Here is a 15,166-nt window from a genome sequence, read left to right as displayed (position 1 = left end):
CACTTTATTTCAAAATAATTATTCGATTTGTTAGAATTGGATTAAAATTATAATATATAAAAATTATATTTTATAAAAGTAAGGAAATAAAAGAAAGGCACTCCAGAGGGATACCCGAGTTGAATTAGATAAAGTGCAAGAAGCATAATGCATGCAATGTCTACATTTTGCATTCCATAATCATGCAAGTTAAGATCTACGTAGAGAGCTATTATAGCTTTTTATATCCATACTATATTTATAACATTCATCTAATATTAATTTTCTTAATTTTATATTAAGTTTTTTTTTTATTAATTTTCTATTAGTCAATATACATTTTGTATTGTTAGCTGCACGTTAAAGTTTAATACACGTTGGACAAATTTACACGAGGATATTTGCATGTTCATAACTTCGCAGCTTTTAGCTCATGATTGTAAATTGCGAATATCCGTGTATAAATTTGTTTTCTTAGAGCCTGTGATCAAACGCAAAACTTTGTAACTTTTGTAACAAAAAAAAAATTAGCAAACTAAACAGAAAACCAATTGAAATTTATCCCGGTGGCGATATATTTCCCACGTTTCATCCCTCTTTCATTGTTTGATCGGTATTGTTATTAAGAACTCGTGTTCTCTCTCAATTGAGGATGGTTTTGGTGGCTGATTTTCAAGCAACTTTCAAAGTGATATCTCGCTTGACATGCAATGATATAATGCGAACTCGGTTTTTCGGAGAAAGATATTTGTGCGAAAGCGAGCTAACTTTCCTCACCGGAATATCTCTTTCGATGCGATAGACGAGCAATGGTACGTGACCTTTTACTCCGCTTTACTCTATGTGCGATATGTACAAAAAACTCACTAAACAACTATAGCTGCGTGATATGTGTATATCTCCTTAAGCATATATACAATATGAGCGACAGACCGTTTTACTGGCATTGCAAACAGTTGCAGATTAATGACCGAAAGCCGAAATCGATACAGCGTTTACAATATACTACGCTATTTCAAATTATACTTTCTCTGATAAAATAGTCATCTAAAATTTTTCTATAAACTATTATTAAATATGTGACTCATTTCAAAGTTAACCGAAAATGTTATATGTGTGGAAAAATGTTCACATGAGTATCTTGACACAATTTTTTTAAATTCGAAATATGGATATACATATGATTAATTTAAAAAAAATTGGAAACATTATGATACTTACTGGTTTTTTATTTTTGCCAATCCATTTAGAGAGATTTTTGTGGATCATTAAATTAAAGCACAGCGGATGAAAGGAATTAGTGAGCAAATCGGATTTACAATCAGATATTCTCTCATTGATTCAGTTCAGAGTTTATTTCAGTTTTATTGTACTTCAACAAAGTCTATTAGTCTTGTTGATCAGAAAACTTATTCTTTTATTCCTAATAACTGTATTTTCTTTTAAAGTAGGATCTCTTAACCTCGAGCCGATTTACCCTCCATTTCCGTAAATTTATGAATGCGTTATTTTCTATCGTGATATAATAGTGTATATATTGAAAATACTAAAAAATAAGTTCATATTGTTTTATTTTATCACTGAAGTTTAAGTTAATCTAATTTAAAAAATTAGGCTTAAATAATAAGTAAAAATATATGAAATAGCCCTAATACCAGAATAAGATGTGATTTTATAATAATAATAATATTTTTTTTAATATAAAATTATAACTGTCAAAATTTTTTAAAATATATTTTATATACAGTACCCGTCAAAATTATATCACCTTTTAATTTTTTGAGCATAACTTTTGGCAAAGTGAATCGAATGCGCTCAAATTTATACAGTAGATACTTGGTGTACTTTGTACGTAAAGTATAATGAGATTTGACAATGTTCACTGTGATTTTTTAATTTTTTACTAATTTTCCCAAAATCGCATTATTGTACTTTCTTTAATTTTCATGATACGGCCGTAGTTTTTACCATCATGACCTATCTTTAATAGTTAGATTTACCGTTTTACATTACGACAAAAACTCATAATGTTCAAGATATAGACGAACGACAACAGAAAGTCATCGTAAAGAGACACAAACAAAAATGGATGTACAAAAAGCTCGCCCAGCAATTTGGCATCTTCAAATCAACAGAGCAAGTTTTTTAAGTGTTGAAAGATCTAGCAAAGCTACGTTAAGGAGAAGAAGAGTAGCGATTACATTACACTACTTTTCTCATGAATCGCTATATCCTTCGCATATCTCGCAGCAACTCACATCGTACGACGCCGAACATTGCTGAAAAAATATCGACTTCAGAATAATCTGATCTGTCCGTACAGATCATATGCTATCATATGCAATAGGTCATGACGATAAAAACTACGGCTGTATCATAAAAATTAAAGAAAGTACAATAATGGGATTTTGGGAAAATTAGTAAAAAATTAAAAAATCACGGTGTACATCTCATTAAACTTTACATACAAGATACACCTGCTACCAAGTGACTACTGTATAAATTTTAGTGCATTCGATTCACTTTGCTAAAAGTCATGCTAAAAAAATCGAAAGATGATATAATTTTGACCGGTACTGTATAAGTTTTTTCTATTTACTTAATAAATGATGGAAAGGAAAATATAATATAAAGAAACAAACAACAGAGTTAATTTGAAAATTTCAGACTAGAGTTTTTAGCGATCTTTTAAATTAAGATAGTCGTTCTCAATTCTGAGACTTCAAGTTGTCAAGTTCAGAAATTGTTCTTGAAGCAAAAAGAACGCGGGGCATTAAAAGCGGAGTTGAAATGCATTCGCTGCGCTTGCCCGAAGCCATCCTTGATCTCTTTTCAAATATTCCAGACTTTTTTTTTGTAGTAGTGTCGTTTTTAGCGATGGCGTGTGTGCCTGTGTGTGCAAGTGCGCACTTTCTTACGTGTGCATTTTGTGCAGAAAGCAAGATGGTCGAGGTGTACTTTTCTGGACAACAACTACGATAAGTATCATATTTCACTTCACTGCCATGAACCACAATTTTTTTGCAACATAACTAAATCTCGACAATCTCCTATAATCACGTGTCGAGCGGGAAAGCGAGTCTGTCTTGCTTTATAAATGTCTGGTGTACAAAAAATAAAAAATACGTTGCTAGTAAGAGTGCAATTGCATATCAATGGATTGAAAATTATGTTAGAAAGATAATTAATTATATACAAGGAGGTACATAACATAATTGCTTAATGTAATATAATATCTTATTAATTTCACGAATACCATTGTAACACCAAACATCGTTTCAAATTTTTTCAACAAAAAAATTAAAGTAATTTTTATTTTCTCAGTTTCTAGTAATATCTCTCGAAATTCGGTACAAGATAATCGAAATAATGCTACATAAAGTTTCTATTATTTCTCACCGTTAATTATGTGATCTATTAGACATGCGTACTATAAACATTCTCCACACAATTACCATAATACAATCACGACTGCCATAAAGCACTTTCGTCCGTGAGAAAATTAACGCATTCTTTGCAACTAGCTAAAAAGTACATCTATTTTACATAGTAGAGATGGGTAATATATTATATCATTTCTCGTATGTAAGACGAATACTTACCATTTTATTGATCGTATTATAATTTCAAATTATACGAATACAAATAACATACAGTATGAATGTTCTATTCTCTTTCTGTCTTTTACCCAACTCTGTTTATAAAAAAAGACATCGTAAGCTTTAATGCATAAGCATATATAGTCCCGACAGTAGTTCGTATTTCATTCATATACAGCACTATTTCTCAATAATTATTAAGCGAACTCTCTCTTCCGATTTATTTATTACGGATGAATAATTTTGTGGTCTAAATTAATAATGGAGAAATTGAAGTTTGATAACATAACATGTAGATATGATATTGCAGACAATATATTATTAATCTGACAGAGAAAATAATCTTGAGTTTTTACAATAATAAAATTTAAGAAAATACGCGCGCGTGCAAGTTTTCATTTACATACGTTATGTAATTATTGTAAATAATGCTGGTATGAATTACTGAAATTAGCATATCGCGGTTGCTCCCGTAACCTCGCAATATCGTTAATTCAAGCCAAAATATTATACCGAATATATATATGCAGCTAATTATATCATATGTGTTATTGTAGTTATGTTTATTGTTCCACCTGTACAAAATTGTACCATGTTCTATCGCTCGATCTCTCGAATGATATATCAAGTATCAAGTTTACGAGGTTTCCTAAGATCACCGACTATGTATATATATATATATATACACACACACAATACACACACACACACACACACACACACACACACACACACACATATTTAGAAACATATACACATGTATGTATACATACTATGTGTATTCTTCTATCGACACATGCCTTCGATATCTTTTTGATATCGAATCGAGTTTCCACGTGCAACATTTACAAGCCAATACTGGCACCGACGAAATTGCTTTTGGATGTAACAGGGGCAAGATGCAAAGGTATGTAAAAAGCGAAACACTCCGGTTAGCCAACGAACATCACACAAACGAATACGGCGTACACTTGCACGCGTATACAGATGGGATAGATAAAGTAATGGTTACCTGGAACTGTTGCATCGGGTAGGCCATCATTTGTGCCGGTGGCGGTGGTGGCGGGGGTGCGGCTTGTACCCCTGGGGGTGCCGTGACCGTCGTGGCGTGGTGTGGTGGTAACTGTGGTCCCCCAGGTAATCCCTGACCCCATCCTGCCGCTGTGCCAGCAGCATGAACAGCACCCATTCCCATTCTGTGTTTGTACGTAAAAAATATATATATAATCGTCAAATCATATAATTTTATAGAGCAGTAGAAGAGAAAGTGGTATCATAGCCAGTGTAGATATAATGGCCGCTTAATATTTCTGTTATTAGGTGGTGAATTCTAGTGATTACTGATGATAAACTTATTTGTTCGGTAGCTCGCCGTCGTGACATGCCAGTACACAGTAGTTAACATTTATTATAACGCATTTTCACTTTTAAACATTTAGAAACGTTTTTAAAGTATATTTTAGTATTTAATTACACATACTTCATTCTTCATAAACTAGAACGTATTATCACACATGAATATATGTATTGTTTGTTATTTACATATTATTTAATTGTATATACTTTGAGTTATTGAGCAAAATTAAACAATAGCATGGCATTTTGCTAATGTGGCCCTCTAAACGTGTCGAATGCCTCGAGCGCTTTTCATATCGAAATAATTATTTCGTAAATCGATTGTAACTCTATTGTTAATTCATATAGTTTATGTTATATGTATTATAATTTTTTAATACTGTACTAAGCCTATATGCGGGAAAAATTATATGTATGTTATATATATCTGCTTATATTCTGTAATATTTTATTTTTTTTTAAATTTTGTAATCGAACATTTTTTTAAACAAAACCAATTTTTTAAAATTTATTTTTGTGGAAGACCACATTAATATCCTTGTTTTGAGTCATTATGCAGTGTTACTACATTTTTATAAATAATATCCTAAATAATAAATATTTTCGTAACTTTGAGTCTAGAATCAACAACACTTTAACAAATGCAATTGTTAAGTTTTAAATTTAAATACTGATTATTATCAAGTTATTGCAGTATGAAATGTAAATAGGGCTATAATACCACCTTCTTTTCTACAAATATTAAGATTCGCATTCTACTTGGTATAATATTAATGTTCCTCATGTCACATATTACGTAATATTATTTGTATTATTTGTATTATTGATATTTTTTGTAACAGTTAACTGATAAATGTGTTTAAAAGTTATCTAAATACTGTATTCATGTTATTGTGTGTGGCAATTAGATAAATTTATTAAAAATAATAATATAAATATATGAATTAAAATATTATTTAATATTAATATACAAAATTCGAGCTATATATTCTTAAAATAACTATATGAATAATTATGTTCCTAATGTCCTTAATGTAAACTCTTTAATATGAATTTTAAAGTTATATAGATTTAAAATTTCCGACTTGGTTTACAATCCATTGATACTGCAAAAAGATGGAGGGATTATATATTCATGTTACATTTAAATCTCCGATTATTGAAAATTTCGTCGTCAAAAACTTGGTTTTCTGGAAAAAGGAACTTTATCTCGTGTGAAAAGCTTACCCCATATATTGCGCCTGTTGATATCCGGCGAACTGTCCATAGGTATATCCCTGCATGCCTTGAAGAAAGCCACCAGCTTGCATTTGTGTCGCTGTCGTGGGATAAGATTGGGGCGGATACCAGTATCCTAGTTGTCCAGCACCGCCGACGCCACCAACGCCTCCGACACCCGCGACGCCCGCCGCCGCCGCGGCGGCAGCTGCCGCCGCCGCGTAGTATGGGTACGTCGCCGACGATAACGCCTGAAAGAGCACAAAGATCAATGAAATAGAAAAGAGCAAGAACATTGTCTGGATTTTATGCTTAACGATGTCGATAGGGTCAGGAATGGTAATTTCGTTCCGTCGAAGATTTGTGTGGTCGTTCACTTGAAATGGGCGACGCGAGAATTTCAACGCGATCATTTCATTGCCGTCACGTAAATTATTTTTTATTATTTCGCTATTCCTCGCGTGAACTCATTCATTCTTTTACGGTGCACAATGTGAAATCAGATCAAATTATTCTACCAAATTATCATGAAATAATATTTACTAAAATATATGGTTTGTTTTTTTTGTGTGTGCACAATTATTTTATTTATGAAACAAAAGAATATATTCCTTTTCCACTTATACAATCATTTCTTTGCCGAATAATATCTAATAATATCTGAATAACATTGAAATTTTTGTTCCAAAGCTTTGTGATATTAAACGGGAGAAAACAATTTTGAGAAAAATAATAGTATCATTATTAGAGTAGATACTTAAACCGCACTGATTTTTCGATAGTTTTATTTCTAATAATAAGAAGTTACGGAAATAATGTGCAGCTATTATGCTCTTCATTAAAGCAGTACGATGAACCGGGATATCACGCAAACTAGTTCGATTCCGTTGAATACGAGAACAGGGTATGGCAGGATACGTACTAACGTGATATCTCGGCTCCCCTGGGAGAAGCGCGTTATGGGAATAGAGATCAATTAGAGCGATGTCACGGGCCGAGTAGCAGTGGATGGATGCACGGAAGTACTATCGGGGAGTGCGAGAGGGTTTGGGAAGTACTTCGAGTACCATTCCCAGATCGGGCGTACCTACCCATCCTAACGGAGCTAATTGCTAAGAGACCCGACCCGACACACTTCGAAGAGAGGCACCTGAATAGACCGGAATCTTGCCCGATTCCCTGTCCTCTCTCCGTTTCCGCCTTTACTCTTTCGCCGGACTTTCAGGCCATATACAGATATATAGAGATACTTTAGTCGCGCGAAACCGGAAGGAACCGAACGTGATCGAATCTGATAACTATTTCCTTTTTTGAACGTTCTTGCTTCTTTGAGACGAATATTCATTATTCAGTTTCAGTGACACGTATAAGAACAGCAAGCTTGAGTTTTATATGTAGAAGAATCTGTCGCTCTGCATTCATTGCTTTGACAAACGCAGAGACATTGGAGATTAGATTTGTGATATTAATATCAACATATATTATTTCCTTTCAATTCTAACTTTCTGCAATATAGTCGTTTGTGATTCAGATTCACTGATGCACATAAAATCACTATTTTTTTCATATTGGAAAATTATCTCAAGAAAAATCGGCGACATATGTTTATTTATGAAATAAAGTAGAAAAGTTCTCTAGTTTGATACGAGCAACGATGTAAATGTTGGTGAAGAACATTTCGGAGGGCGAAATTTCACGTTGAAACCGTCCTCCTGGTAGAGCGAATAAAAGGAAAAGATAGAGAAGCGTTTACCTGTCCAGTTTGTTGAGCATTATTAGGATCTCCACTCTCCTTGCCCCAACTGCACTTCACCGTTTGGCCGTTGATATCTGTGTTGTGTACCGCTACGATGGCGTGCGTAGCCGACTCCTTAGTAGAAAACCTGAAATCGAAAAGGAAGGGGATTCAAGTCTTTTGTTAGTACATGTCTTTCGATGTCAATGTTGATGTTGGTGCAGTGCAATGATGTGTACAAAAAGAAAAATCCTCGGAGCAATACAGCACTCTTTCCACAAGTTCAACTGGACCTTATTATAGTAGCTTAACGAAATGATCTCTATGACTAGTGCAGTTTAATTTATGCGAGTTTACAGTACGCATGAATGGGCACGGTAATTGTGAATCTCGACGAATCTAGATTACTCCAGATAGACATCCAATGTTAAATTCTACACACTGGTTATGCGAATTCAGTTTCTAGTTTAGAATAATATTATTTTGGATGAACAAGTAACATATTCAATACATGATACGGAAGGTTTGTGCTTTAATATCATGTTTTTCTAATAATATTTAAAAAATTAGAAATGTATGAGAAAAAGAACAAAATATTTCAATCATGAATTTGCCTGATAATACTTTTGTATCGTGTTTCTCACTTTAAGATTTGTACTTTTCATTATATAAACTTATATAAGTACAAGCATATTAAGTTTACACAGCGCTCTTTAATTATTCAATGTACGAGGTCTATCATTTTTCAATTATTTGATCACTTTACACCGAAGGACTAAAATTTCCGAGAATCTGATTAAAGCAAGAGAAATTTGGCGGCAGGATAGCAGAGGGAATTATTGAATTTATCGAAGATTAGGTCACTTTTAAACGTTCGCGTTCGAGATTGCACAATAGCAACTTCGTCCGTGAGTTTGCCCCTTCCCATCCATCGAGCTTCCATCCACGATCGTTGAGTAGGAACGATGGTCATCGTCAGCAACCCCCCTCTCTAAGTCCGTACCTCGAGTGATAACCAGCGGCAGATAAGATTCTTTCTTTCACCCGAGAAGAAAAGACCTCCTTCCCTTATCCATCCTCCCGTCTTGCTTTCTCGCTGTACCTCGTAGTAAGTCCATACGTCATCCCGAGATATTCGTTTCCGGGTTCCACGCTATGGAAGAACGGAGAGAGGAAGAGCAATTAGACGGAAGATATTTGAACGACGGACATTGTTCAGGGGTGGCAGAACTGTGGCAGACATACGAAACGATAGAGGCCATCGTATCGGATAAGGATAGACAAGGATATCGAGCGGACGCGAGAGAGGATAAAGGATAGAAAGAAGAAGATATGTAAGAGTTTTTTGTGCCTTTCTCTTCCGTTTCCTGCTTCCCTCTAGCCTTCTGCCTTTCTCTCTCTCTCTCTCTCTCTCTCTCTCTCTCTCTCACCGCTCGTTCTAGAGCATATCTTCCATTCTCTCGGTGGTCTTTTCTGAGGTAGGTCACGGATCTTTCATCGTCGTTAAGGCAGAGCACTGAATTCGCTTTCGGCAGATATAAATGTTCAGCTGATTTCTTGAACTGTTATGTTTCATAGTTTATGGTTAGAAAATATCGATATGGAAACGATTTTTAATATAACAAAATTTCCAATTTTTGATTGTGATAATTAATTTCTATTTGTATAGGTGAAATTATTCATGTTCACGAAATGTGACTTTCGTTAAAAAATTTAATAATTCTTTATGAATGTTTTTGAAACATAAATAAAGTTGATTTTATCGATTTGGGAAGTTGAACTGAAATATATGATCTGTGCGAATGTAATGGGTAGATTAATGAAATGGCCACGATTCGAGCTTGATGAGTCCGACATGCTGCCATTGATCCGACATGTCCTCGCGTTTCGTGCCATAAATCACAAGCGGGGTATTGATGCATTCATGCGATTTTCTAATATTTCGTAAAATCTCATTTGATGATTCGTATTACGGTGATACCAATCATTGCCGATGATTTTGAGTATAAAATTTTCTCAAGTCTCGCTATAATCATTATGTTACGCGCTCCAAATCCAATCACTTTATGCAAATGTATTCTCTGAACACACACGATGATTTTACCTGATTAGCTTTAGGCCAGATTGTTCGATTTTGTAATAAATTTATCCGGAGAGTCAATGCAAGCATATCATCAGCCATGCATAATACATATATGTACTACATATATGTATAGTAATCTAGTATAATGACACTAATGGCTTCAGGGAGTTGGTGATTGGTTAAATAATAGATTTTTCAACAAGGACGACATAATTTTTCTTATAATTGATTATAGAAATTATAATATCTTTCAAAATAAAAATTTGTATATATTTATTTATCATTACTACTTTATTTTATATAAAATAGTTTAAAAATACAATACGTTCAGTTTAGAAAAAATTGATTGAAAATAATTATACATTTTTGTTAAATTTTGAAAATGTTTATTATATTATTATGCAAATGAATTGAATACTTGAATATTTCAAGCATCAAAAATAAATAAAAAGTTATGCATTATTATAACGTATCATCCAGGAATACCTAATTCCAGGAATACGTAAATTAAAGTTTGACTTAATTTAAAATAACGTATGACAATAATATATTAAATTTTTGTCCTAGATTTTACTTTTTTATAAGGTAATAAAAAGCTTCGGTAATTAACGAACTTTGATTATATAATCAGTGAAATGGTTTCAAGGGTTTCATACTAAAGTTCCGTTTAATTCCGTTTAATTCTTCACGAGAATTGGCCTTAAGTGTTCTTTGTGGAGTCTGGTGATCGATAAATCATTTTGTAATTTAAATGGTGATAGAATAAAACGACTTTTAATTACGACAATTCATTAAGATATAGAAAAATAATTCGCGAATTTTACATTCATTTATTAAAAGAAAAACTTGTGGTAGAGGAGTAAAATTTGCATATATTTCTTATGTAACAAAAACAGATGAATATTTGAAGTTATTTTAAACATATTGTTTCAGACTGTTTGAAGTAGACTACTAAATAAACTAGTAAGAAGTCTGTGCATATTTTTATTTTAGAATTGTATCTAAAAGAAGATTGATTTTGAATTAAGAAGAACAATGTCAGTCAATTTTAACTAAACTATTTTCGTAAAATTATATTAGTCTGCGCAAAAAAATTAATGAATAATCAATGTAAACTGTGAACTACAAATCCGCAAATATCATACTAATTTTATAATAAAAAAAGAATAATTAGAACAGATTTATTATTCTCTATGACACCATTACAAAAGGTATAACGAAACAAAATAATTATACATATTTCGCTCGTGATAATATTCTATGTTTAATCGATTTTATTATAAAATGTTTTAATTGATTATTTAATTGTCACAAAAAATTACAACTTACAATTAATAATTATGTATATTCATGCACAAGCACACTGTTTTTATAAAAATATAAGTTTATATTTAAGTCAAATTTAAAGTTAAATTTAATGAGTGTAACTTAGTTAGCAAACGTTATCTAACATTCTTTTCTTTTGAAAGCCTAGGCAGCAAGCACACATCATTTCGACATCAAATACTAGACATGTTTGTACTAATGACATTAAATAACAAAAAAATAACAGTTATTTCAGTTATTTATCATTATTCGACTATCTTTATATTGATATTAAAACTTAAAAATATAAGTTTTTCTTTTAATAATCGTTTCCTTATTCTTATTTATCGTTTTATTGAATGTATTTTAAAATTCGTCTTAAATGTAATAATTTGCAAACAAAGTTCGTTCCAACGGAATTTTGTGTGCAATCGTGATTAACTGCTGCGTAGCAAGCGTCATCGTAATAATATCAATTTAAGACTATTTATATTTTTCGATTAGTCAACTAAATAATGACATAAAACAAATATGATATTCCTGATGACATAACAGAAAAATATTATTTTGTCATATTTAATGATTATTAATTATCATTGTTTTAATTAAATAAATAATTATAATTAAATAAGTATCCTATGTTCAAAATCGAGACATAAGACGTCATAAAAACATAAATTAAAACATATTTTAAACATCATTTAAGATAACTTTAAGACATCTTCACACGTCTTATGTTCCGATTTTGAATGCATGCTGTCTAAATATTAATTGAATATTAATTAATATCTTAGTTCTTTTTTTAGACGCGCTTTCTTTAAACAAGTGTAAAAAAAATATAGATGCTTTTTGCACATGTAAAAATTGATGAAAATTATATTTTGTATTTATTTATGAAAAAAAAATTTTAACTGTATGTTTCATCTTTTTGACAATAATTATTAAATTGTTCTGTCATAAGTATATTTTCATTAACTTTTAAATAGGCGGTTACAGCATCCCACGCATAATCTTAAAGATCTTGTTTTGAGAAAGGAAAATAAAAAGTATATTGTTCAGAAGTTTTAAAGTTCATTACTCTTACATCCTTCTATCTTCTAATCTATTTCATAAGAGTGTAATATTAAAATAAATTCAGCTTTATACATTATTAAAAATATTATTAAAAATATGACTAAAAATAAAATTCTTTTAGGGTGTCCTGAGTACTCCGTCTACTTAAAGATTAATGTTAAATATTCATAGATAATCACAAAATATATACGATCATAGAAATTGAACACTGGTAAATGGATGGCAGTAAATTTTTCTCTTTACCTTTTTGGTATATATATATCATTATTTTATCATATAATGTCACTTATTTGTGACATTAGATTATCATTTTCATGTTTCGAAAACGTCAATTAATGATTTTAATAGTAATCAATGAATAACCAAAATCTATTGTCCAAATTACTAATGTCTGTTATCTGGAGTAATTTCCTCAATAATATCGATTTAAGTACCAATGGGCTTGAAATATTTATATATTGCAAACATATTTTAATAAAAATATTATAACATTTTAACATAAATATTATACACATATTTACCTGATAAAAGCATAACCTTTGTCCTTAAATACTCGAATTTCTTGGATGGATCCGAAGGGTGAGAAAGTTTTCTGCATGAGTTCTTCTGTTAAACCATTGGTCAAACCGCCGCAGTATACCGTGCAGTTGGTCGGACTACTTTGATTGTAAACTTCATCGAACGTCAATGGCTTTGCATTTGCTGTGAGACAAAAAAAATGACAAACTTTAAACTTTATTTAATTGTATAACCTGTTGAGAGGTCTAAGAAAACTGGTTCAAGCGTTAATAATCGCAGCTACGGCGATAACTCCTGAATATTAATTATTACATGTCTTTCTTGATTCAGAATGTAAATTTATAATGACACAGAGTATTAAATATATGAAATTCTTACATATTGCTGTATAATATAAAAAATATGTAATATAAAAAAGTAGTTTAAAAACAGTTTACTACGAAAGCTCAATTATAATTGGCTTGAGCTAACGAGTTTTATACTGTGAATTTTTAGATTACGTTTGCTATAAGTTGTTGATGTTAATTCTGTTTACATCAGGAGATTAATTACTCTTAGCAAATATAAAATTCAAAATTGTGTAGAGAAGTTTAATAAGTATAATTTAGATATACATATACAACGTCCACTATATTACAAGCTGTTTTAATCGACGTAACAATTTTCCTTAATTGCGCTTAATTTAAAACTCTATCAATTATATATTAAATCAAAATTCTGAAAATGGGATGCTATATTCATAGATATTACTATGCGTCAAATATTAGTCACAATGTTGTAAAATTACAATAAAATACTCCGTGATCAGGGAAATGTTTCGGGAAATATTAGCTGCCGTACCTTATTGAGGCATTTATTTTGTTATCAATCAGTGGTACACAATTACGCATAACTCCTGCTCGTTTGCAGTCATGATTGGAGTATAAAGAATGAGCAGTGTTGAAGAGTTAGGTAGGTATTCATCCAAAAACGATCAGCGCACGATGTAATGATTATTCCGTTTGCGACATCGAATGACAATCGGATACGATCCCGACAGCAATATAAGAAACAACACGCACGTGGGACCTTAGGAAAGCCATTATTGAAAGCATCTACTTCCCCTAACGCGATAGATCTCTCATGTATCCTTTACCTCTTCTCTCAACCCCTCCTCCCTCTCCCCTTCTTTCCCGCGGTATTACTTTTACTGATACTACGAAAGAGGTCAACCGGGTTTCACGGTGTGGTCGGGACGCGAGAGCAGCTCGAGATATCGAACGCCAATGCCAAAGAGGTTGAATCCCGTCTGCTAAGTTTACGATCGTACGGGGGCTTAGCCTATACGGCAGAAGCAGGCTACGGTGTAAACGCGACCGGTAAACCACGGCCTGTAATTGCCTCGTTCAGGGATAGAAGGTTCTCAGAACGGCAGAACGTCCCGTTAAGAACTTACCGAGGGACGTTCTCTTCTTTTCTCAAAGCTCGGCATTATCTCTTTATTGCCTGGTGAACGTTATTCTCAGTATTCCCGGAATGTCGGCGCAGCTTGCCCGCCCCCGTCGCCGCTACCGCCTATGGTCGGCTTTAAAAAATTTTGTTTGTTCTAGAATGCTTATTTCGCAAAAAGAGAGATTGAAATATCTGCACTTCTGGCACTTGCGAAGTTGTGAACTTTTTACGGTTCTACCTTTTTTGATCGCCGATCGTTTCGCAAGTTAATGGCTGATAATTATTATACGACAAAATGTAACGAATCAATGCGTTATCGCGACACGATAGTTAATTAGTGCGATGTCATTTTTTACGAGTCATATGATTGCTAAATCTGTTCATTACGAAAAAAATATTTTCAGAGTAAATCCAAAATTTCCCCAAGCATTTCTAATGTATAATTATCGAACATAATAAATACTTTATTTTCTTTTATCAAAAGAAATTAGATTACTAAATTTGTAAGAAAGTCTTGTAATTTATGTTGTTTTATAATTATAGAACAATACAATAAATATACAATAAATGTATGGACGTTATATCATTGGGTTTAAACATTTATGCTACAGACATAGATTGTATACTATTTTTGCATAGCTTCATTATTAGTATTCATAATAGTTGAAGAATTATACACATTATATACATCATATTGTGAATGTGTAGGTGTATATAATTATTTTATAATTAGCAAGCAATTTTATGTCAAGATGCAGATAAATCATATCATCATACAAAAAAGATATGTCTATCTGTACGTCTAACTGCTGTTTATGATCCTACTCAGAACATGCAAAGTTTTTCGTAATATTACGATTGAATACG

General features: G+C 32.1%; 1 protein-coding gene across 4 annotated transcripts in view; it reads right to left on the bottom strand.

The window, feature by feature from the left end:
- The window catches only part of LOC108748336 (nucleolysin TIAR-like), a 149,330-nt gene that overhangs the window by 5,548 nt on the left and 128,616 nt on the right, over positions 1 to 15,166 (bottom strand). For all 4 annotated transcript variants that reach the window (XM_018486421.1, XM_018486420.1, XM_018486419.1 and 1 more), the window contains exons 5-8: positions 12,871 to 13,051; positions 7,906 to 8,035; positions 6,162 to 6,403; positions 4,591 to 4,774 (exon numbers count right to left, since the gene is read on the bottom strand). In XM_018486421.1, coding sequence (XP_018341923.1) covers positions 4,591 to 4,774; positions 6,162 to 6,403; positions 7,906 to 8,035; positions 12,871 to 13,051 — 737 coding nt within the window. The remainder of the gene's footprint in view (positions 1 to 4,590; positions 4,775 to 6,161; positions 6,404 to 7,905; positions 8,036 to 12,870; positions 13,052 to 15,166) is intronic.

This window comes from Trachymyrmex septentrionalis, unplaced genomic scaffold (assembly GCF_001594115.1).
Source record: "Trachymyrmex septentrionalis isolate Tsep2-gDNA-1 unplaced genomic scaffold, Tsep1.0 scaffold22, whole genome shotgun sequence".
In the NCBI taxonomy this organism is placed as follows: domain Eukaryota; kingdom Metazoa; phylum Arthropoda; class Insecta; order Hymenoptera; family Formicidae; genus Trachymyrmex; species Trachymyrmex septentrionalis.
This window is presented reverse-complemented; position numbering and strand designations above follow the sequence as displayed.